Below are 22719 nucleotides of genomic sequence, written 5' to 3'. Positions count from 1 at the left end.
CTATCCCTGGCATCCATTGGTACCCCAAGCACTGCCAGGAGTAATACCTGAGTGCAAAGCCAGGAATAACCCCTAAGCACTGCCAGCTGTGATAGAGGTGTGGCCCAGTTGTGACCCAAAAAAGCCTATATGTATAAGTACATTCACATAGTGGGTGGTGGACCAAAAAACAAAAAACAAAAAAGATAATAAACGAAAAGCTGAAAATGGCTGCGAATGTGGCTCAGTGGTCCTGGGTTAAATCTGGGATACTGGGATACCTCTCACTCCCTGCAAAAGATAGTAAAGCATGACAAGCAACAAGAATATTGTTTGAGGGGAAAAAATGTAAATATAAACAAATTAGTGAGTTTAAAGTGTTGCCAAATAAGAGAAATAGGGTTTTGGGGTCAGGGTAATTATACAAAAATTGCATTAAATTTATACCCTACTGTGGCAATATTGCCATTTGACAATGCTAATACTCCCAATGCATGAACAGGGAATAGATTTCCATTTCCTCAGGTCCCTTTGTAGTGTTTTATAGTTTTCTTTGTATCGGTCTGTACTTCTTTGTGAATGAGCCTGGTTTTAAAATCTCTTTCTCTCTTACCCCTCTCCCTCTCTCTCATCTATTTCACTGTTTGCATATGAGGAAAAAAAAGCAATGAACCTTTGCGTCTTGATTTCGTAGTCTAACACTTTAGTGGACAAATGTATTGTTTCTAGGGGCTTTTCTGTAGAGTGTTTAAGATTTTCTTAGTGTATCAACCTCAAATAGTAGGGGTTGGCAAACTGTTACGGCAAGGAGTTCCAGTACTATATTCAATAATAGCGTGAGAGAGGGCCATCTTGTCTTGGGCCTGATCTTAAAGGGAAGGTTTTCTGTTTTTCACCAAGGAGTACAATGTTTTCTGTAGACTTGTGGTAAGTGGTTTAAACTATGCTGAGAAAAGTTCCTTCAACTCCCATTTATTGAGAGTTTTTACTGTGAATGCATGCTGGATTCTATCAAATCCTTTCTCTGCATCTACTGATAAAAGCATACAATTTTTAAAAGTTTTATAGTTTTTATTTATTGGTGTGATACGCTGATTAACTTGCATGTGTTAAAACATCCTTGCGTTCGCAGAATGAATCCTACTTGGTCATGGTGTATGATCTTTTCGATGTGTTAGTATTTTCTTGAGGATCTTAGCACCTGTATTCATTAGGGATAAAGGCTATTGTATTCCCTTTTTTTGTGGTGTCTCAATTTGCTTTCGGCTTCAGGGTAATGTTTGTCTCATAGAAACTTTTGGAGGATTCCTGTTTTTTAGACTTTCTGAAAGAGCCAAAACTTCCTCAAAGATGATGTACAAATGGCTGAAAGATACGTGAAAAAGTAGCTAACTGGCCCAGCCCTGTGGAAAAGGACATGGACACTTCCCCAAAAGCTAGGAATCATGCTTTCATATGACCCGGCAATTCTACTTCTTGGCATCTACCCCAAGGGCCCAAAAACTCCGCAGAAAAGACACTTGCATTCCTATATCCATTGCTTACCACAGGAGAGGGAAGGGAGAATAGGATGAGGGATAAGGGAATATTGAGTCAATGGGGAAGGGAAGTAGCCACTCTGGTGGAGGGTGTTATATGGGACTATGTCATACATGAAATCCCATCATAAAACACAGTATCATTAATGACTAAAATAATTTTTTACTTCAAAAATAAATTACAACATTTAAGGCATATGGTAATTTTCATTGTAAATTAATTGGCTAGGGGGTGTATTGATTTTGGGCCACTCCTGGCAATACTCTGTACTCAGGGATCACTCCTGGGAAGGCTACCACATGGAGTGCCAGGGATTGAACCTGGGTCAGCTATAAGCAAGGCAAGCACCTCACCCGCCTTACTATCTCATCAGCCTTCTTTGTACAATTTTCTAACTAGGAAACCTCAACCTTGTTTCTGAATAAAATACTTAAGGACAACCAGAACAAAATCAATAACTTATGCTACTCAACTTTATACGCAATACCGGCAAATAGTGCAGTGTGTTTGGCACTTGCCTTGTGATCTAGTCAGGTTCAATCCCCGGCATTCCATCTGTCCCAATTACCGCCAGGAGTGATCCTGAGTGCAGCAGAGGCAGGAGTAACCCCTGGGCATCACTGGGTGTGACCCTTTTCCCCCCACCCCCAACACACACACACAACACACACAAAATACATGCAATACCAGCATATAAAAATTACTAAATAATGAAGAATGACACGCAGGAATTTTTCTGTGCTGCTCTATTACCTACCTAAAATTTTTCACATGGTCCTCAACACCAGAAAGACGAATTGAATGTTGCAGTGCATTCAGGTAAGTCAGGGCTTGTGTTGAGGATCCCCAGTTCACATCTGTGAGAGGACAGGATTCATAGGGCATTATACCAAGATGAATAACCAATCAATAACCAATTAGGCACAGATCCATTAACAATGCCTTCATATTTAAAAATTCAACTGCTGGAAATAATTATTATACTCAGACCTTTCACTAGATTAGGTTCAAAGCATAATTTTAAGGCAATGCTGATGTAAACCATAACTGCATTCAAAGAAAAAATACAACTTAGAAAGGACTGAGAAAGAGGGCTGTGAATGTACCTCCAAAGAGTCACAAATAAAGAAAACATTTTAAAATCATTAAAGGTTGGAGAAGTTAAAAAAAAAAAAAGCTGAATCTGGCAACTGCCTTGCATGTGGTCAGCTCCCGTTCTAGCCCTGGCACTACATTTTGTCCCTCAAGGAAAGCTAGCAATAGCTCTTGAGCACAAATGCTGTGGCGAAAAAGCCTCTCAATAATGATTTTAAAAATTACAGTTTACATATGCTAAGGTCTAATGGAGAAAGAGGAAAGTCTGTGATAGTTACAAAGCACTATTTAAAACAGTTAATAGCTTATTTGTACTATCAATTTTATTCCTTCCTGAATAGCTTGGAGATCAATGATGATTTTATATTTTACTCATTTTTAAAGACAAAATAGTCACTTTAGAGAAATAACTGCTTCTCAAAACAATTCCTTTGCTCATTTCATTTCTAATGCTCATATTTGGATTACAAAATGCTTGGTGGTTACTTAGGATATATTCCAAATTCTCTTAAATCTCTTACTAATATATTCTCTTGGGCCAAAACATCTAACCATCTTTAGTGACTCTTCTGTATGATAGGTTGTCATATCTATACTGGCCCATATATACTACAACAATCATAATAAACCTTACATCATCTTTTTGAGACATATCTAGCAGTTACCAATCTGTCACATTCTAGGTAGCCTTTACTTCCCAATAAAAATGTATTTGTTCATTTTTTCCTGCTACACATATGACGTGTGAAGCATTTGGTTACTTCTGTGGCATGTACTTACTAGAGTAAACACTAAGGCCACAACAGGTAATAAATTAGGCAAAACACCGTATTTCTGCAAATCTTAATCTTTTCAGAGATAAATTTTGAAAGTCCAGAGAGAAGGGCTAGGGAAATAGCTCAGAGAGTTGGAGCTCATGCCTTGCGTATGCTAGTGAATGAGGTTTAGTTCCCTTATACTGCATGTTCCCTTGAGGACTGCCCGGTTTGGCCTGTGGGGCCCTCAGCACTGCTGCATCTCTGGGTCTGAGCAGTGCAGGGTCACAGTGCCAGGCTGAATTGTACCAGGAGGAGCCCTTCAAGCTTCCCAATCACTCTAAAAAAAGAAAAATATAATGAGTGCAACAAAATGTTAATTATATTAACATTTGGGTACAAATAGGTTTAGTTAAATTTAAATTATGGGTAATAGAATTCCACGGACTAAACAGTACCATAGCGATTATTTCATTAAAACGACATGTATTTCAAAATCAAGTATTTAACAGCAAAGTAATTTAAAATACAATTAAAAAATGATGCTTAGATATGAGAAGTAACAAAGAACTAAGAGTTTTTGAGCTTGATATGTTAAATAGAAGATTACTAACCTGGTTTTTTATAGGTGACATAAATATACAGTCCCAAGACTATGACGTAAGTTAGCAGTGCAGCCCACCAATTAATGACGAACATCACGACACAACAAAGTATGGCTCCAAGAAGTGATATCCACATGTTGTAGTACTTGAAAGCAGGACGCCAACCTAACAGTAACAAATGAGTGGTCAAGTGAAGTCACCCTGATCTCTCACCTGCTTCAGACAACGACACATAATGACTGCCCAAAATAACTGTGTGGCTGCTATGGGGAAAGTTCAGCAAAGAAGTGCCATCAAACACTAGAAATCAGATATTTTAAAAAGCAAAGTTTCCATTTTAAAAGTTTCCTAAATATTGTGGCTTTATTTTCTTGGTCTTAATGTAAGATATATCTCTATCTGAATACGTATTTTAATACAAACTAACAATCCAAATAAATGACTTAATGATTTAATGATTCTTATGAACCATTAAAATATAACTACTTACTAGAGAAATTAACAGTTCCCTAGAGAAACAATGTTTCCCATACAGTAAAGCATTTTTGAATTAACCTCACTCATATAATCCTGAAGACAGAATTTTCATTCATAAGTAGCTGAATAGTCAAAAACATTAATTTACGATATCTTTAAAAATAAAATATGTATGCTTTAAGAAATTAAATTCTAAGTTTGAGGTAACTATAAATTTACATAGCACTGTCCTCCCATTGTTCATCAATTTCCTCGAGCGGGCCCAGTAACGTCTCCAGTGTGAGACTGTTGTTACTGTGTTTAGCATATTTCGGCAGCACATATACTAAAATTGGAACTATACAGAGATTAGCAAGGCCCCTGCGCAAATTCATATAAGCTCTAAGGAATTCCTGGTAGCCTTAATCTTGTCCTCCACAAAGAGACTGTCATGCAAGAATCACAGTATTATAAATAATTACATAAAATATTAATACTTTTTTAGTCAAGAAAATAAGAATTTCAGCATAAGAATCCTTGTTGCCTTTTTATAGTCACACTTACATCCACATCTAAAAATTACATTTTTAAGTGAAAATTGAAGCTGACTTGTGTCTTAAGTTCTCATGTGATCTTTCCTATGCTGAATAATGTTTTGATCTTTATTTTATTTTTTTTTTGCTTTTTGGGTCACATCTGGCGATGCACAGGGGCTACTCCTGGCTCATACACTCAGTAATTACTACTGGCAGTGCTTGGGGGACCATATGGGATGCTGGGAATCGAACCCAGGTTGGCCTTGTGCAAGGCAAACGCCCTACCCATTGAGCTATGGCTCCAGCCCTGTTTTGATCTTAAAAAGGAAGTGATTATTATTTCCTTCATTTATTTCCGGAAGTCAACTACTGTCATAGTTTATAACAAAAATCCATAATAAAAGCATATATATAAACTTATGGTTCAAATTACTTTTGTCCAGGATAACATAAAATCAATGTTTTTTAAAAAATGTTATAAAAATCAGGTAAATAAAAACAGAAAAAAGAATGTATGTAACTAGAGTGCCAAAACTAAATACTGCAAGTATGAGATCCAAACTATAACAACCAAACTTAAAACTGTGACTGTCAAGGAAGTAGGCTGGGGGGTGGGAAGGAAACTGAGGACACTGGTAAAGGGAAGCTGACAGTGGTGGTAACTAACACTAGTGTTGGAACATTGTATACCTAAAACTCAACTATCGATGGTATGATTAACTATGTAAATCATGGTGCCTTCTTAAATAATTATTTTTAAACAAAAAAAAAAAGACCTGTCCAGGATAACTACACCCAATCAATGGCTTTTTTTTTAATTATATGGAAATAAGCTCAATAAAGAATAAAAACAGAAGAAGTAAAAGAATCTTTGCAGTTAAGTGAGGAGTATTAATATTATTTTAAGTATATTATTTAAATGCAAGAAACAAAATATTACCATAGGAATTCCTGACAAAGATATCTGAAGATCCCCTTAATTTAACTGTAATCATTGGCTGAACTTTAATAAGTTAACACCACAATTTAAATTTCTTTAAAATAAAACACATTTGCAAAACTTTAAAAAATGAAAAATCACCTGGGGATTTTGCAAGTGACGCATGGAACACTGAAAAGTTGATCAGTGCATATGATGCAAGGAAGAAGTTAGAAATAATTGGAGCAATAACATTTAGTTCAGCTGCAAAAAAAAAAAAAACATACTCCATTAGGGATATTATATTTCGTATTTTTAAGCTTTAAAAATTATAAAAATTATTTCAGAACTTTATAAGATAGCATAACGATATAGATCTCTTCAAAATCCACATACAGTGACTTACATTTGAAGTACATGTACTATTACTTTTTAGATATCAAATCTTAGGTAAATAGTTAATTCACTCTTCCAAATTCAGTTCATTCTTTCCATCAATAGTATAGTTTTACCACACACACAAGTCTATAAGCTTTACATACTATGTTTTGATTACATAAATAATACATTATTTCATTCTGCAGTTTTATGTTTCCCATTTATTTGAGATCCATTCATACTCGTAAATGAAGTTTGTTTTTTTTATCTTTGTGTATTAGCTGAATATGGCCCCCACCAAAGTGAATTGATAGGTCATGGGAAACTCTTAAATCATTGTCAATTTGTCTCCAAAAGTAACTACAGCATAGTAGTAAACTTAACAGCATTAGATGATAATTAGTTTCCATACAGCTTTTAATACAAAGTCAGTGTCTTCTCTACCACTTCTTTAGTCACTTGTAATTGTAATTGGAAGCAACTAAGTGTCCAAAAGTAAATGAGCAGAAAATCTTCTCTGAGGAAACACTGAAATCCTTTTCTTTATGCTACTATTGTGTATACCTGGAGTCCACCTCTACCATAATGAGCTCGAGATGATACTAACTCGAATAATTTTTATAAAGACATTTTAAGTGTTAGCAACTTACAATACTAAACACTTCATTTGGGGGCCACAGTGACAGTACAGCACCCCTGAGTATCTCTGGGTATGACCCAAAAAGCCCAAAAAATAAATTATAATAATACCAATACTACTACTAATAATAAACACTTCATTTGATGAGAAAGAAACTACATTTGTTCAGTAATTTACTAATTCAATATTAAGAGCAAAGAGTATAAATGCAATAAAATCTACACCATTTATATGACTAACCAATCAAGATGAATCCAAGTGCAATTAAGAATGTTAAAATGTAGCCACGAAGAGGTTCATTGTTTTTCCCATATCCTTTAGCAAACATTTGGAAAGCTGGGTAGATATTGTCCTTACACAGAGCCTAAGGAAAAAATGTTAACTTTGAATTGAAATATATCAAAACAAGAAACACTTAGATATCCTTACACTCATCTAGACTGGAACACAAGTTTCTAATTTTTGGTTCTCGTTCTTTCCCCTCTCTCACACTGTTCTACCTATAGACAATAATGGTGACTCAAACATTTCAACCACCAAAAAGACAGTTGAAAGTACCACTGAAAAAATTTTCCCCTTGACCTAATTCCCATGTTGCAATTTTCTGCAAAATCACAGAAGGCAGAAAACAGCAGAAGTCTGCAAGTTTGCTTAGGTATAAGATAGGTGTGATCTATTTTAAGAAAATCAAGTACAAAACTTGAAGCAGATAAAAATCCTAATTATAAAATTTTACCATTCTTTCTAAAGCATTATTGTAAATAATTTCAATATGTTACTGTGCCCTCTCAAGCAAATCGATGAACAACAGGAGGGCAGTGACAATGACAGTGACAGTATTATGACAGTGACAGTGACCAAATTCACTAGTCATAACTACAACATTAAGATCAAGACTGCAGGGCTGGAGTGATAGCACAGCGGGTAGGGCGTTTGCCTTGCACACAGCTGACCCGGGTTCAATTTCCAGCATCCCATATGGTCCCCTGAGTACTGCCAGGGGGTAATTCCTGAGTGCAGAGCCAGGAGTAACCCCTGAGTGAGCATGGCCAGGTGTGACCAAAAAATAAAAAAAAAAAAAATTTAAAAAAATCAAGACTGCAGAATTAACAAATAAAAAGTATTATACTTATAAAATGTTTAACAAAAAAGTATTTTATTCAGTATCAGCAATTTGCTTAATATAGTTGATGTTCATCATTATATACTAAGCAGTTAATACAGTGCATTACACATATTAAAGATCCAAGCATTTGTAAAAATAAAACATCTGGTTTGGCATCATGTTAATCCTTCTGATTAATTGTCTTGGACTTCCTTTTTTATCCTGGGGTAACATGTTCTGAAAATTTATACTAAGAAAAGACCAATATATCACTTTTGATATATGAATGTGTACACATCATATATTTATGAGCCAGAGCGATCGCATAGCAGGGAGGGCATTTGCCTTGCACGTGGCCGACCTGGGTTCGATTCCTCCGTCCCTCTCTAAGAGCCTGGCAAGCTACCAAGAGTATTCTTCCTGCACAGCAAAGCCTGGAAAGCTGCCCATGACATACTTGATATGCCAAAAAAAAAAAGGGGGAACAAGAAGTCTCACAATGGAGACGTTACTGGTGCCCACTCAAGAAAATGGATGAACAACGGGAGGACAGTGCACATATCTATACAGCATGTATTTATATATTGTATATAGCTATATAATTGCATAAAGCACTTATTTATATACTTTTATTTACTGTTATTTTCCATTTGTGTGTGTGCGCGCACATAAAAACATTTCCCCTTTTATAAAGTCCGTAATGTAAACACAACTTACCTGAAATATTTTGGGAGCACTCACAAGAGATGCTAAAGCAGAGGAAAGAGTGGCTGAAAAGATACCTGCAGAAATCAATGGTGCAAACCCAGACACCATGCTCATTACCTTAAGAAAAGTGATAAAAATAGAAGTTTTTACAAGTCACACACACACAAAACAATACTACACTCTTCTTTATTCTAATGAGGAAGGCTAATTCTGATGGAAATCTGACAATCATAATAATTTGTAAAAATAGCATGTGCATTATAACTTTTTGGAATGTTTCCTACTAATCCCCTTTAATTTCAAAATATCTTTATTTTTTAAAATTTCAAAAACACAGAGAGGATGTGAATGTATTGAATATCAAGTATCTACAATGCAGTTCCGATAATGATCAAAACAGGGTAAGAACGGTAGCCACCAGTGACCTTTACATGATACAGAACTAATTTCTTAGTAGCACCAAATAGTCAATGTTCAAATTCCCCAAGCTATACATCCTTTTTTTTACTTTTCCAAATACCTTATTCAAATGAAAATTCACAAAAAGGCATTTTGCAGGTATCTCTCGACTCTTTTTTCAATCTACATTACTTATCCTTTCTTTTTATATTTCAGTACTTTTTTTGGGGGGTGGGGGGGTCACGTGTCCTATAGAAATCCCTTATTTGGGATTTTGCAAGTGTTAACTCCACCCTATTTCTCTCACCTTTGTAAACTGCGAAGTAGATCTAGCTGGTTAATCTGAGTACAAACTTTCTGGCAACATTTCAAGGTGCTGTGGTTTGCTTCTATTGTTTCATTTTCAATATTAAGTTAATAGATTGGGATTGAGTTTCTTTGAAATCAGGCAGATTTGGACATATAAAAGGAAAGAGCAGGTGAATTACATCTAGAGTGAAGCACCAGATAAAGAAACTGAGTAGGGAATATGTGCTCATATGTCTATCCGAAGACACACTGATAGCAGGGCAGTCTAAAAGGAACACAATAGGACACAGCCTACTTGTGAAGGGCTCTGACTAATGCAACAAAGATAATCATATTTTGGTTTTTAAGCAAAAACAATAAAATGTGAAAATATACTAAGAAACTTAAGATAATACATAATTGTAAACAAGACAATAAGTAAATCAAATCACTTTTCCTCAAGTAGGAAAATTCAGTAATTTGTAAAACATTACAAAGTCTAGTGTGGTATGCTCTCAAGACCTTCTTTAAGTTATATAACCCTGCAACCTGAAATTCTAAATGGTAAGCAATTTGTTTTAACAGTTTTTTTTCCCCACTTCGTATTGCTTTACAAATCTCTATTTTTTTTAACTTTATTTTTGCAGTGTTGCAAAATAAATTTAGGGCTTTAAACATGGCAAGAAAAATAAAGGTAAAGGTAAAGGCCCTCCCGTTGATCGTCGATTTGCTCGAGCGGGCCCAGTAACGTCTCCATTGGAGACTCTGTTGTTACTGTGTCTGGCATATCGAATACTCTCGGTAGCTTGCCGGGCTCTCCGAGAGGGGCGGAGGAATCAAACTCGGGTCGGCCATGTTGGCCGCGTGTAAGGCAAACGCCCTACCGCTGTGCTATCGCTCCAAGAAAAATGTACAGTTTTATTTGTGAGTCAGGAAGATAGTGTAAGTGGCAGAGCACATGCCTACGATGTATATGGCCCTGAGTTTCTCCAGCAATGGAAGGCCACACAATATGCTGAGAGTGGTCCTAATGCAAAAAGCTTTTTTGTTTAAATCATAAAAGCAGCTAAACATAACAAACTCCTCATGCTAGAGTGAATCCATACAAGACTTCATAAGATAAGATACTTCTATTTTAAGGCAGAAAGAAAAAATCTGACTGGCATTTCAAGTCACTAGGCAGAGACCAACTTTTGTACCATTCATACACAATATCAATGTCACAACTGGCCTGAATCATTAGCTGGACGTGAATACTTTCTTTCATTCCTGTGGTTCTGCCTGTCTTGTGACTAGAAAAAACAAACTTCAATTACATAATTGGGTCCTATATTTCTAACTACTGAAAATTACTAGAAACTATACAATAGAAAAATAAGATTATGGGGCTGGAGCGATAGCACAGTGGGTAGGGCATTTGCCTTGCACGCTGCTGACCAGGGTTTGATTCCTAGCATCCCATATGGTCCCCTGAGCACCGCCAGGAGTAATTCCTGAGTGCAGAGCCAAGAGTGACCCAAAAAGCAAATAAATAAATATGATTATCCCATATAAATCATTAAAAATTCTGTGATAAAATAAATGTATTGTACCTAAGATTACTGTCATGAAAGTACATTCTGAACTATTAGTGTCTCTTGCATTTATATAATATAAAAATACTAAAAAGCAAAATTTTCTCTTTTTCAAAAAAAATTTTTAATAAAAACCCTTCTAAAAATTTACCAGAATTTTTTTGTTGATTTTTGTTGTTGTTGGGGTTTTTGGGTTTTTGAACCATACCAGCAATGTCAAGGGTTACTCCTGGCTCTGCATTCAGAAATTATTCCTGGCAGTACTTGGGGAACCATATAAAAAGCAGGGGATAGAACCCGGGATCCATCATGTGCAAGGCAAGGGCTCTACCAGCTGTACTATCTCTCCAGGAACAGAATCTTTTTTGTTTTATCTCTTAAATCTACACCTTTGAGTGCTTTACTTCCTAACATATTTATCTAGCAACTCTCAAAAAGAATCCTGCAAATCTTAGTATTCTTTCTGCCCTTAATCTTTTGCTTCCAAACTCAAAAATTTTAAGAAGTTTTTGTTTCACTTTTAGTAATTTACAGAGATGATAATTAAAAAGCACTTCATATTTCAAATTTTCACAAACTTTCAAGCATTGACCAAAGATTTATTATTATTAAGTGGTGGCTTAACCAACAATGTGGGACCATATCTAATTAGTTACACTATTGATACTAAGCAATGGTGCTATGTAAGGTTATTTATATTTAAAGCAATTCTGCAGACACCTCCAATCAGAAACTATCTCAATTGGTCATGTACTTAAATTGCTCCTTCAAAATGAAACAACACAGAAAGTAAACCAGAATGAACATATGGTATTAGGGGAGTGACAGACAAAGATCAAGGGAACGGATTGAGAAACCAGAAACAGACACAACAGATAATGTGAGCTGCTTTTTATTTCCTCCACATACCATATATATCATGTATGTGTGTGTGTGTGTATAAACGTGTGTATAAGCACACATATGTAACACTATTTGCAAATTTTAGTCGACTTTAATGAATTATTGCTGTATTTATATTTGATAGCAGTGTGACTTAAGAGATAAACACAGCATTGCCAATACAATGTAAGATGCTCACCTGGAAGTTGTTCATTAGGCCATAAGAACAACGATTGCTGTCACAGTATGAAAAGTCAAAGTTTAATTTACATGCTGCAGTAGTGCAGTTTGTGAACTCTGATACAATAGTGTCGTTAACATTCCCAGTAGCATCTCGAACAACACAAGCACCTAAAACACAAGTGACAATGAGAACAAATATAGCTCAGATTTACATTCTTCAAAATAGCATTCAGCCATAAATTATGGTACTAAATTTGCATATACTTGGCTTATAACACACACTGTATTTTCAGTTGAGATAGGTTTACCTGGTATAAAATTTAGGAAGTAAGGTGGTTCACAGAATTAAGCAGTGGAATGGAATCTTGTACAGTGAAATTTACATATATCAATTTAACAATCTTAGTTGGAGCGATAGCACAGCGGATAGGGCGTTTGCCTTGCAAGCGGCCAACATGGCCCACCCGAGTTCGATTCCTCCGCCCCTCTCGGAGAGCCCAGCAAGCTACTGAGAGTATCTCGCCCGCACGGCAAAGGCTGGCAAGCTACCCATGGCGTATTCGATATGCCAAACACAGTAAGTCACAATGGAGATGTTACTGGGCCCGCTCGAGCAAATTGATGAACAATGGGAGGACAGTGACAGTGACAGCAAAGCTATTTTATGACAAGTATGGTTAAAATGTTCTAAGCAAATAAAAAATAATAAAAAAATTTTCTCACACACCAAATATTTTTCACTTGCAACATGCCAAAGATCAGACTTCAATAATGTAAATGTTTTATGACAGAAAACAAATTTGAATAGTTATTAACTGTAATTTTATTTTTATGTCTTTGTTTCAAGACTACCAGTAATAAGAAAATACAGTGCCTGAGATCTGTTTAAAAGCAAACAAAACAAACCAAAAAGAAAAAACAAAACACAACAAAAAACATGCACAGGGAGATGGGCATTTAAAAAAAATTAACCTTAATTTATTTTGGACCTCCCAAGTAGTGTTCCAGGGACCACAGGGAAGCAGCTGATAATCAACCCATCAGGTGAATGGCCTGGTAATGTAGCACCCAGTGGTGCTGGGGGCAAATAGGACTAAAAATCTTAAGAAATTTATAAATATCAAAAAAATAAAATATATTTACTTCTATATATGAATTTTACTTTCTATAAATATTTTATTATTAAATTTTGAGTTGGTAGATACGACTTTACACAATTCTCTAATTCACTTTAAAGTAGCAGTGATGCCTATAAATGTCAATTACTAGTTTCCTTTTGTTGTTTGGGGGTAAGGTGGGGAAGAGAAAGTGAAACATGGGCAGCTCCAGAAATTTTGTCTCGTGCTCGCTTCGGCAGCACATATACTAAAATTGGAACGATACAGAGAAGATTAGCATGGCCCCTGCGCAAGGATGATACGCAAATTCGTGAAGCGTTCCATATTTTTGAAATTTACATACAAGTGGTACAATATGGAAAGTATCATGCTAAGCGAAATGAGTCAGAAAGAGAGGGATAGACATAGAAAGATTGCATTCATCTGGGGGATATAAAGTAACAAAGTATGAGATTAATACCCAAGAATAGCTGAGATCAGCACCAGGAGGATTACTCCATAACTTAGAGGCCAGCCGGGTATCCTAGAGGAAAGGGCAGTTCAGATAGAGAAGGGAGCACCAAATAAAGGATGTTTGGAGCATCCTCCCAGGAGGGGAGATGCATGTCGAAAGTAGACTATGGACTGAACATGTTTGCCACTCAATGCCTCTTTTGCAGACCACAACACCCAAGAGGAGAGAGAGAACACAGGGGATTTCCCTGCCACAGAGACAGGGGGGATGGAGGGATGGGGGTGGGAGGGATATTATCCATGGTGGTGGAAAATGGGCACTGGTGGAGGGATGGGTATCTGATCATTGTATAATTGAAACCAAAGCACAAAAAATTGTAAATCTACAACTTTAAAAAAAATAAAATAAAATAAAGGGGAAAAAAAAAAAAAAGAAATTTTGTCTCAACTAGTTATCTTTATAGAATGTTTAACTAAAAAACGCAATCTCTTGGTTTCTGCTGAAATAGCTTTGTTTTTAAAAGTTGAAAATGACACACAAAAAATTATAACATGCACATCATAAAGTTTCAGAGCACACAAAGAAACGTTAGGCTATTTACCAACAGACACTGCAATTCCTATGTAAACCACCGTGGTAATTAAAATGGCTAAAAGTGTTCCTTTGGGTATGGCTGACTGAGGATCCTAGAAGACAAGAAGATTCTTGTTAAGTCTACCTTTAAAATAAATAAATGTCATTTAAAAAAATACAACAGATACAATCCTTTACAATACTTACTGCAAGGTCACCTGAGATATTTGCTCCAGCCAGAATACCAGTTGCAGCAGGAAAAAAGATGGCAAATACAGAAAAGAAATTGTCTTCACCTCGAAAATCTGGTCCAAAGTTTTCATAAAAGATTTCAGCTGTAGAGGACAAAACACTTTTTGTAATTTGTGGATAGTGAATTAGACTATAAGTTAGGTATCAAGATTAAAATGATCCCTGATTCCTCTTCAGTTCAAGAAGCTGGTAAGTTCTTCAATATTTCCTAATTCAAGCATATGTGTCCCTCTTTTCAGGTATGAAGGAATGATGTACTACCATATTAAGATTTGATCTGAGTTAAGCCCTATTATTTTGTATACATTGTGAGTTATGTTTCAAGCAACTTTAAATTTTATTGCTCTCATTAGTTCAGAAATAAACCAAAGCACAGCTAACAGCCAGAGAAATAATAAAGCAGTTAAGAAACTTGGGCTTTCCTCTAATTTATTCATGTACTCAAAGATAAGATCAATAACTGGAAAAGCCAACACCATGAGAGTTTCCTTAAGGGATGCATTGTGGGACACCCCGTCACTCATGTAGTAATCCTACCCAGAATTAACAATCCGAGGATGAGGATAGTGGTATGCACACATGCCAAACATGTGCAAGTTTGACACCCCTCTCAGCACCACATGGCACTCTGAGCATCACCAAGTACAGCCCAGAAGTACAGTTGGACCAGACACTGGGAAAAATCCTGAAAGTAGAACACCACAGGCCTGCGCGGCAGCTAGGCAGAGTTCTGCTGAGTGTCCCCAGACTCCTAGCACTGCTGTGTATGGCCCTATTCTTAAGGAAAAAAGAAAGACTTGCCAACCACTATGTAAATCAAGCAAGCAAACCTAAATTGGATGTATTTTCTAAAAACAAAGGGTACGGGTTTTTGACATTTCAGTGGTTTAGAAGTGAGGTTATTATGTGCATTAAAACCATTAAGTGTAGACACTATCATAGCATGTGACCCAAACTTTAATAAGAAAATCTGAGGAAAAAAAATAAAAGCTTGTACTCTTGAAAAAATTGCCCTTAAAGGATTAAAAAAAAAAAAAAAGGTTAAGGAGTTTCAGATTATATGGTTTCAGATTAAATAGTTCAAGATTATGTAAAATGTCATTTAAAAGAAAAGAGGTAGGCCAGAGAAACAGTACAGGAGTTACAGTCCATGTCTTGCATGGAGCTTAGTCTGACTTGATTTCCAGGCCACATGGTCCCTAAACATCACTGGATGTTGCCACAAAGACCCTAATATCTCCAAGTAAGGGGTCTTGGGGTCCTTTAAATATCACTGGGTAGACTGGGTACTCCACAGCACCTCAGGGTCAAAGCAACACTGCATGTTGGGTCTTTTCTGAACCCTAGGAGAGGACCCAACCTCCTGAGCACTATGCTTTGGATGTTTTTTTACCACATCCAACAAAAAGAGGCACAGGCATTAGGAAATAAACGGAAGTAAACAGAACTCAAATTGGTAAAGAAGTCAACTATATGCACATGACATGACACTTAAGTCCAAAAGACTCCACTAAAAAGCTTCAGGGAGTGAGGGAGGGGGAGAGGGGAAGGGGGGAAGGGTGGAGAGTGAGAAGAAGAGGAAGGGGGGGAGAGAGAGAGAGAGAGAGAGACCCCTGCCACAGAGGCAGGTCGGGGGTGGGCAGGGGGAAACTGGAGACACTGGTGGTGGGAAAGTACACTGGTGAAGTGACTGGTGTTGAAACATTATATGACTGAAATCCAATCAAACAATTTTGTAACTGTGTATCTCACTGTGATTAAATTTCAAAAACTCCCAGAAACAAACTTTTAAAGTTACCAGGCTAAAAAAATGGACGCACAAAAATCCATCATATTCTTACATGTTAACAACTGTAGAAGAAATTTAAGAAATATCCTAAAGAAATATCCTATTAACAACTGCATCCAAAAAACTCACATATCAAGGAGTCAATTTAACAAAGACGATGGAAGACCTATTTAGTAAAAGGTATAAATCACTTCTGAAAGAAACAAAAGATGATACCAGGAAATAGAAACGTATTTATTGCTCCTGGATAAGAATCAACATTGTGAAAATAGTCATTTTACCCAAAATAATTTAAGGAAGTAATGTAGTTCTCAGTAAATTTTTCAAGAACAAAGAACAAATACTTCTAAAATGTGTATGGAACCACACAACTCCCAGAACAGCCAAAACCAATCCTAAGGAAAAGGAAGCTGGGAGGTAATGCATTCACAGACTTAATTTTACTTCAGGGACCAGAGATAGCACAGTGGATAGGGTGCTTAATTGCATACAACTGACAATGGTTCAATACCTGGCACCATACATTGGCACTGCCAGTTATGATCCCAAACAACCCAAAACTATACTTCTTTACTGCAAAGTTTTTGTAATCAAAACTGCATGGTACTGGAACAAAACTTCTCAGGTGATGGAATTGAGAGCCCAAAGATAAACACTCAGATGTATGGACAGTTAATTAACAGAGCATCGGAGTACACAAAGTAGATCAAAAACCTCTTCAGCCAATGGTTTGGGGAAAACTGGATGGCCACATGAAAAAATATGAATTCAGGCCCCTCTCTTATTCCATACAAAGATGAACTCAAAATGGATTAAAAACCTTGATGTCAAACCTGTTTCATAAAACAGGTATTGAGGAAAATATCATAGAACACAGCAAGATCTTGACCTCAGAGGAATCTTCAATATGACCTCATTCACGAAGAACACAAAAGTGGAGGGACCAGAGCAATAGTACAAGCAGGAAGGGTGTTTCCCTTGCACGAGGCTGACTCCTGTTTTAAGTCCATACATCCCACATGGTCCCCGGAACACAGTCAGGAGTAATTCCTGAGTGCAACTGCCATGAGCAACCCCTAAGCATTGCTGGATGTGCCCCCAAAAACAAAAAAAGGAAAAAAAAAACAATAGAAATAAACAAATGTACTATATCAAACTGAAGCTTCTGTACTGTCAAAGAAATGGGGCCTATAGAAACAAAGAAGGTAAGGACTGGTTTTCAGTAGGAAGCATGGCTGGGGTGGGGGTGCAGGGCACTAAGACAATGGCAGAGGAAAGTAGTCCCTCTGGAAAAGGAGAGGGGTGTGCTAGAGTGTTATGCATGGGGCCACATCAGGAACACTACTATAAACTGTGGCTGAAAGGGGGTGGAGGGGAGACAAAAACTGGTGCTTACCAGAGGAAGGCCGGAGCGTGGGAAGGAAGCTAGGGACACTGGTGGAAGGAAGTGGATACTGGTGAAAAAACTGGAGTTGGAACACTGTATGCCTGAAACTCAACCGTAACTTTGTAAATCGGTGTCCCAATTTAAAAAATAAATGAAAAACTTAAAAAATAGGATTCGAAATAAAGACGATCCACTGATTGAGGGAAAATATTCACACACCATACATAACGGGCTAATATTCAAGATATATAAAGCACTCCTAAAGCTCACAATAAAATAACAACCCATCAAAAATAGGGACAGATGAACAAACAATTCCGAAACATCATGGTCAATGATTATCAAGGAAATGCAAACCAAAATGACAATGGAGTATCACCTCATGTGTACACGTATATCTGTAAATCTAAAACTTGGTGATATTGGGGAAATGTACCCCAAATCTCTCATTCACTGTTGTGGGACTGCTTCTTGGTTCAGCCTCTTTGGAAAATGGTTTGAAGACTTAGCAAAAAATTTAGAGCTTCCGTCTGACCCACAACTCCGTCCTTGTCTATCTACCCCAAGAATATAAAAACTCTAATCCAAAGGAAAAAAAAAGAAAACCACCCATATATATGCACAACTTTGCTCATTGCCACACTATTGTGGCACCTTACTCTTGGTACTATCTGCCTCTGCTACATTATTTACAGTAGCCAAAACAAGGAAACAACCCAAGTGCCCAACAACAGACAAGTGAAGAATCTGGTTTATTTATAAAATGGAATATAGCTTGCTATGAGAAATTATCTTGCAGTTTGCTGCAACCTAGGTGGAACTGGACCAAGTTATGCGAAGTGACGTGAGTTAGAAAAAGACAAAGACCAGATGATCTCACTCATATACAGAGTGGAAAAGGAACAGTGAGGGAACAAACAATCACCAATTGGAAACAATTTTGAGATACAATCCAAAGAAATGTGGTCTGAAGGTGCTGGGAAGGAAGGGGGAGAAGGAACCCTGGGATAACTGGGGACGAATCCTGGCATTCTGGTGGTAGGCATGGTGAAACAGTGCCATCAGTACAAAACGGCAATACTGGTACTACTATAAAAATAAACCAAGAACAATGTCTTAAAGAAAAGAAAGGAAGGAGGGCTAGAGAGACAGCTTAAGATGCTGGAACATACGCTTTGCATGCAGAAGGCCTGGGTTCAATTCCCAGCATCATATGTACCACAGAGCAAACCACTGTGACCCCAAAACAAACACACACACCAAGTAAAGAAAAAAAGAGACATGACAGCTATATGCAGATTATAGTTATGAATTCTATAAAAGAAAAAAATTCAAAAGACTTTCATAGGCACAAGTGAAAAAAAGCTATTCAAAGACCATAGACTAGATATATTAGTATAATGCCAGAGTTACAATTTTCCCAATTGTCCCTTTCCTTAGTATATAATGCTAAAGTCTTAAAGGATTAGAAAGAATAATTTCTGTAACTTCTTTCCTAAAATTTAGCAATCATAGTAGCAGTAATTATTTCAAAAATATGGCAAAAATTTGAATCTTTAAGTTTTAAAATATTTTTTAAAAATTTGAAACTTTAATATGCAAGGTGCAAAGAATTTACTATATTAATTTCTCAAGCTCTAAATTTAAAACTATTCTGAAACAAGTAGGAGGTAAAGATCTGAGCTACTTGTGGGATGGGAGCAATAGTATAGCAAGTACGGTGCTTTCCTTGCATGCAGCCGGCCCAGGTCTGATCCCCAACATCCCATAGGATCTTCAAAATCTGCCAGGAGCAATCCTGGAGCAGCACCAGGAATATGCCCTGAGAACTACTGGTGTGGTACAAAAACAAACAAAAATTTTAAAGATATTTTTTAAAGTAGTCTATTTTAAATCAAAGTCATGGTCACGGTCACGGTCCTCCTGCTGTTCATCGATTTGCTGGAGCGGGACCAGTAACATTGTGAGATTTGTTATTGTGTTTGGCATATCGGATTCGTCACAGGTAGCTTGCCACGCTTTGCCGTGCGGGCGAGACACTCTCGGTAGCTTGCAAATCAAAGTCACAAACATAATTATTAAAAAAAAAATTAAAGTAACCATTTGTTGTAATTCCTACACTTCTAGAAGCAAGAATGGAAGAAAAAAATGCTAAATAGAATGCTTAAAATTAAAATATAATTAGGATAAAATATATTATAAAATTATCTATATTTCTGAATGTTACAATATTCACTTCTGGCATGCCTTGGAGACACACCTTTGTTTAAATCCAGGAGACCAGAACTTTAAAACCTGGCATACAAATAAACATAAGCACAAGTAACCACAATGGGGAAAATTAGAGACGTATATTGTGGCTGGGATAATGAATGCCTATAACAAATCTTCATGAATTTCTTTTGCAAACCAGTGCTTATATATTATGTGTGTGTGTGGGGGGGGCTTTACATAAAGTAGACCTTACCTATTTTATGTACATTCCAAAATACATTAGCACATAATTTAAGTTTTATTAATGCACGTAAAATATAATTATTATCATGAGATCCAAATATAAAATAAAATTTAATGTCACATACTTTAGATTTCAGTTTAAAACTTACTTACATGAGAATAAAGGGCTTCATTTTCCTTATTTATGCAGGCAAAAATCAACAGCAATCACAAACTGGCTCTTACTGATTTATTTTCTGATCATTCTATTTGCCATTTCTTAAAATTTTGTTGAACAAGTAATATAAAGTAAATTTGTTATGTGCCTAAGGGGGCAGGTTGGGGATGGAAGGGAAAATGGGGATATTGGTAAAGGGAAGGTCTCACTGGTGGTGTTGAAACACTAAATGCCTGAAACAACGGTATAAGAACAACTTTGTAAATCATAGTGTTTTTTTAATAGAAAAAAAATTATTTTTTTAAAAAAACCAAAAACCCAAGTAACCACAACGGACATCACAGAATCAACCCAGGAGCGGTAGTAGAAACAACAGCACATGGACTTGTTTAAGAAAAAAACCCTGAGACAATCTATCAGAAAACTGCACAGCCAATTAAGTTAGTGTCAGATACAGGCTAACCCGGAACCACTCAAACTGGGTGCAAAGAATGTCCAATGTTAACAGTCTACAAGAAGATTAAAAGAGCTTACATCAAATGTAAATTAACTGGGTCTCTAACCTCAGTTTAATCAGCTGATTTTCTTTCCCAGTTAGACTTTTTGAAGGAAGAAGTGCACTGATTTATTGTCTGCATATTTTTAAATTCTATATTAGTAGCTCTAGGTGAACCAACTCACAAGAAGCTAGACCTTTGTCCCTAGAGCTTCAAAACAAGGAGTTTTTGTAGGCGTAGGTGATAGGCCTCCCTGATAGTACTGAAACTGTTGTTTTCTGCTTCCACTTTGTTGAGATATGTTCAAAGCGACTCAATTAACAGGGAAAGGATTAGAAGACGAAGAGATGGAAGAAACTGCAAACACCTTAGGAAATCATAAATGACAAGTGAATTTCATCAGTAGCAACAATTATAAAATGGAAAGCATTATGGAAAAATTAAAATTAGAAAATTCTCACTCAATAATGTGAGAAAACTAGAAAAATCTCATGATTTCACTAAAACAGTATTTCAACTTATTTTCAGTCTTTAACACATTTAAGTTCTCTTATTTAAACATAACAAAATGTATAAAGTTAAAATGCAAGTAGTGATTTTAGTTACAAATTCCCCAAATTTGTGGAGAATGGAAACATCTTTCCTTAGTAGCAATCATTTTTCTACCTCTATCATCTTTGGTTACCAATAATAGAAGAGATGTAGCTAAAAGTCATTTTTACTTTATTACACAGGTAAAAAGAAAAACTACATACACCAAACTCAACTGCATTATAAGACAAAATGTGTTAAATTTATTTAATAATAGAATACTATAATGTGCACTTTAAAAATACCTTATTTTACTTACCTTTATAACTAAAGAAACCTTTGGGCTTCTTGTTCTCCAAAGGAATAAATGTTCCTATAATGAAATCAGCAATAGCCAGTAGTAGAATCACCAAAAGAACAATTTGAGCCTGGAATTTAGAAATACAAATCAAAATTAATCATCTCATGTATAAATGCTGATTCATCTCCACTAGAATATAATTTCCATGAAAGAAAAATTTCTGATTTGTTTTCTCAAACATTGCCTGGTACAAGTTGTTTTTAATGAACAATCTTTAAAGAGCTAACCTAGAAGGCGTAATTCACAGGGGGGAAATGGGCAACAAAAGTAGGATCATGCCATTAATTTTTTTTCAAGGGGGAGAGGAGCTGGACACAGCTGGTGGTGTTCAGGGCTTACTCCTGACTCTGTCAGCAATCACTCCTGACAAGGCTTGGGGATCATATGAGGCTCCGAGAACTGAACTCAAAGTTGATTCACATTCAAGGCAAGTGTCCTACCCACCGTACTATCTCTCTGGCCCCAGTGGCATGTACTTTTCAATAAATGAAATATAAACACGTCCTCACACAAATGAAAAGTACTACAAATTCCCACTCTAGGCTTTTCATCCTGTATCATTCTTTCCTGGTCCCCTGCACTGTTAACCATATAGTCTGACATGAAGAACATAATTTTTGCATCTAGTTCAAACACAGTGTTAAATGTGTTTTCGGAAAAGACTAAAGTTTAGAAAGGTCAACAATACTAAGGAAGAAAATTCAAGGAGCAGCGAGGATGGGGAGTCAAAAGCACTATCGAAGAACTACAAAGAATGCTATCCCTTCTCTTCTGCTCTCTAAGCACCCAACAAATTGAGAAAATACCAAGCCAAAAAAAAAATGTGCCATCTCTGGAAGTAAGAATTACTTATGAGTCATCTCACAAGTTTATGAAAGTCTCATCTTTTTCTTACATTCAGTTGATAATTGTATTTTAATTTTATACTAATGCTCTAAATAACAACCTTGAAAAAAATTGTTCCATCAAACTTCCCTATGTTCTGACCTAGTAAATATTATCTAGCTCATTTATAACACAAATATGATTTTACAATCTCTGAAAGTAAACAAAAAGAAACCTTGAAAGAACTTTTAAAAAATAAAAAGACTGAGTTCCTCAA

At 36.3% G+C, this 22719-nt stretch overlaps 1 protein-coding gene, 1 non-coding gene and 1 pseudogene across 3 annotated transcripts in view; 2 read left to right on the top strand and 1 right to left on the bottom strand.

Moving 5' to 3' along the window:
- SLC12A2 (solute carrier family 12 member 2) overlaps positions 1-22719 on the bottom strand; it is an 89687-nt gene that overhangs the window by 26005 nt on the left and 40963 nt on the right. For both annotated transcript variants that reach the window (XM_056124400.1, XM_056124401.1), the window contains exons 7-15: positions 21576-21684; positions 14394-14521; positions 14215-14299; positions 12058-12209; positions 8725-8832; positions 7143-7266; positions 6047-6148; positions 3983-4138; positions 2276-2375 (exon numbers count right to left, since the gene is read on the bottom strand). In XM_056124400.1, the coding sequence (XP_055980375.1) occupies positions 2276-2375; positions 3983-4138; positions 6047-6148; positions 7143-7266; positions 8725-8832; positions 12058-12209; positions 14215-14299; positions 14394-14521; positions 21576-21684 (1064 nt within the window). The remainder of the gene's footprint in view (positions 1-2275; positions 2376-3982; positions 4139-6046; positions 6149-7142; positions 7267-8724; positions 8833-12057; positions 12210-14214; positions 14300-14393; positions 14522-21575; positions 21685-22719) is intronic.
- LOC130033149 (uncharacterized) lies at positions 4747-4818 on the top strand (annotated as a pseudogene).
- LOC130033233 (U6 spliceosomal RNA) lies at positions 13383-13489 on the top strand. Its single transcript, XR_008793935.1, has one exon. It is a non-coding gene; the product is annotated as a U6 spliceosomal RNA (small nuclear RNA).

This window comes from Sorex fumeus, unplaced genomic scaffold (assembly GCF_029834395.1).
Source record: "Sorex fumeus unplaced genomic scaffold, SorFum_2.1 ptg000051l, whole genome shotgun sequence".
Classification (NCBI taxonomy): domain Eukaryota; kingdom Metazoa; phylum Chordata; class Mammalia; order Eulipotyphla; family Soricidae; genus Sorex; species Sorex fumeus.
The sequence above is the reverse complement of the archived record's forward strand: the minus strand, read 5'-3'. Positions and strand labels throughout refer to the sequence as shown.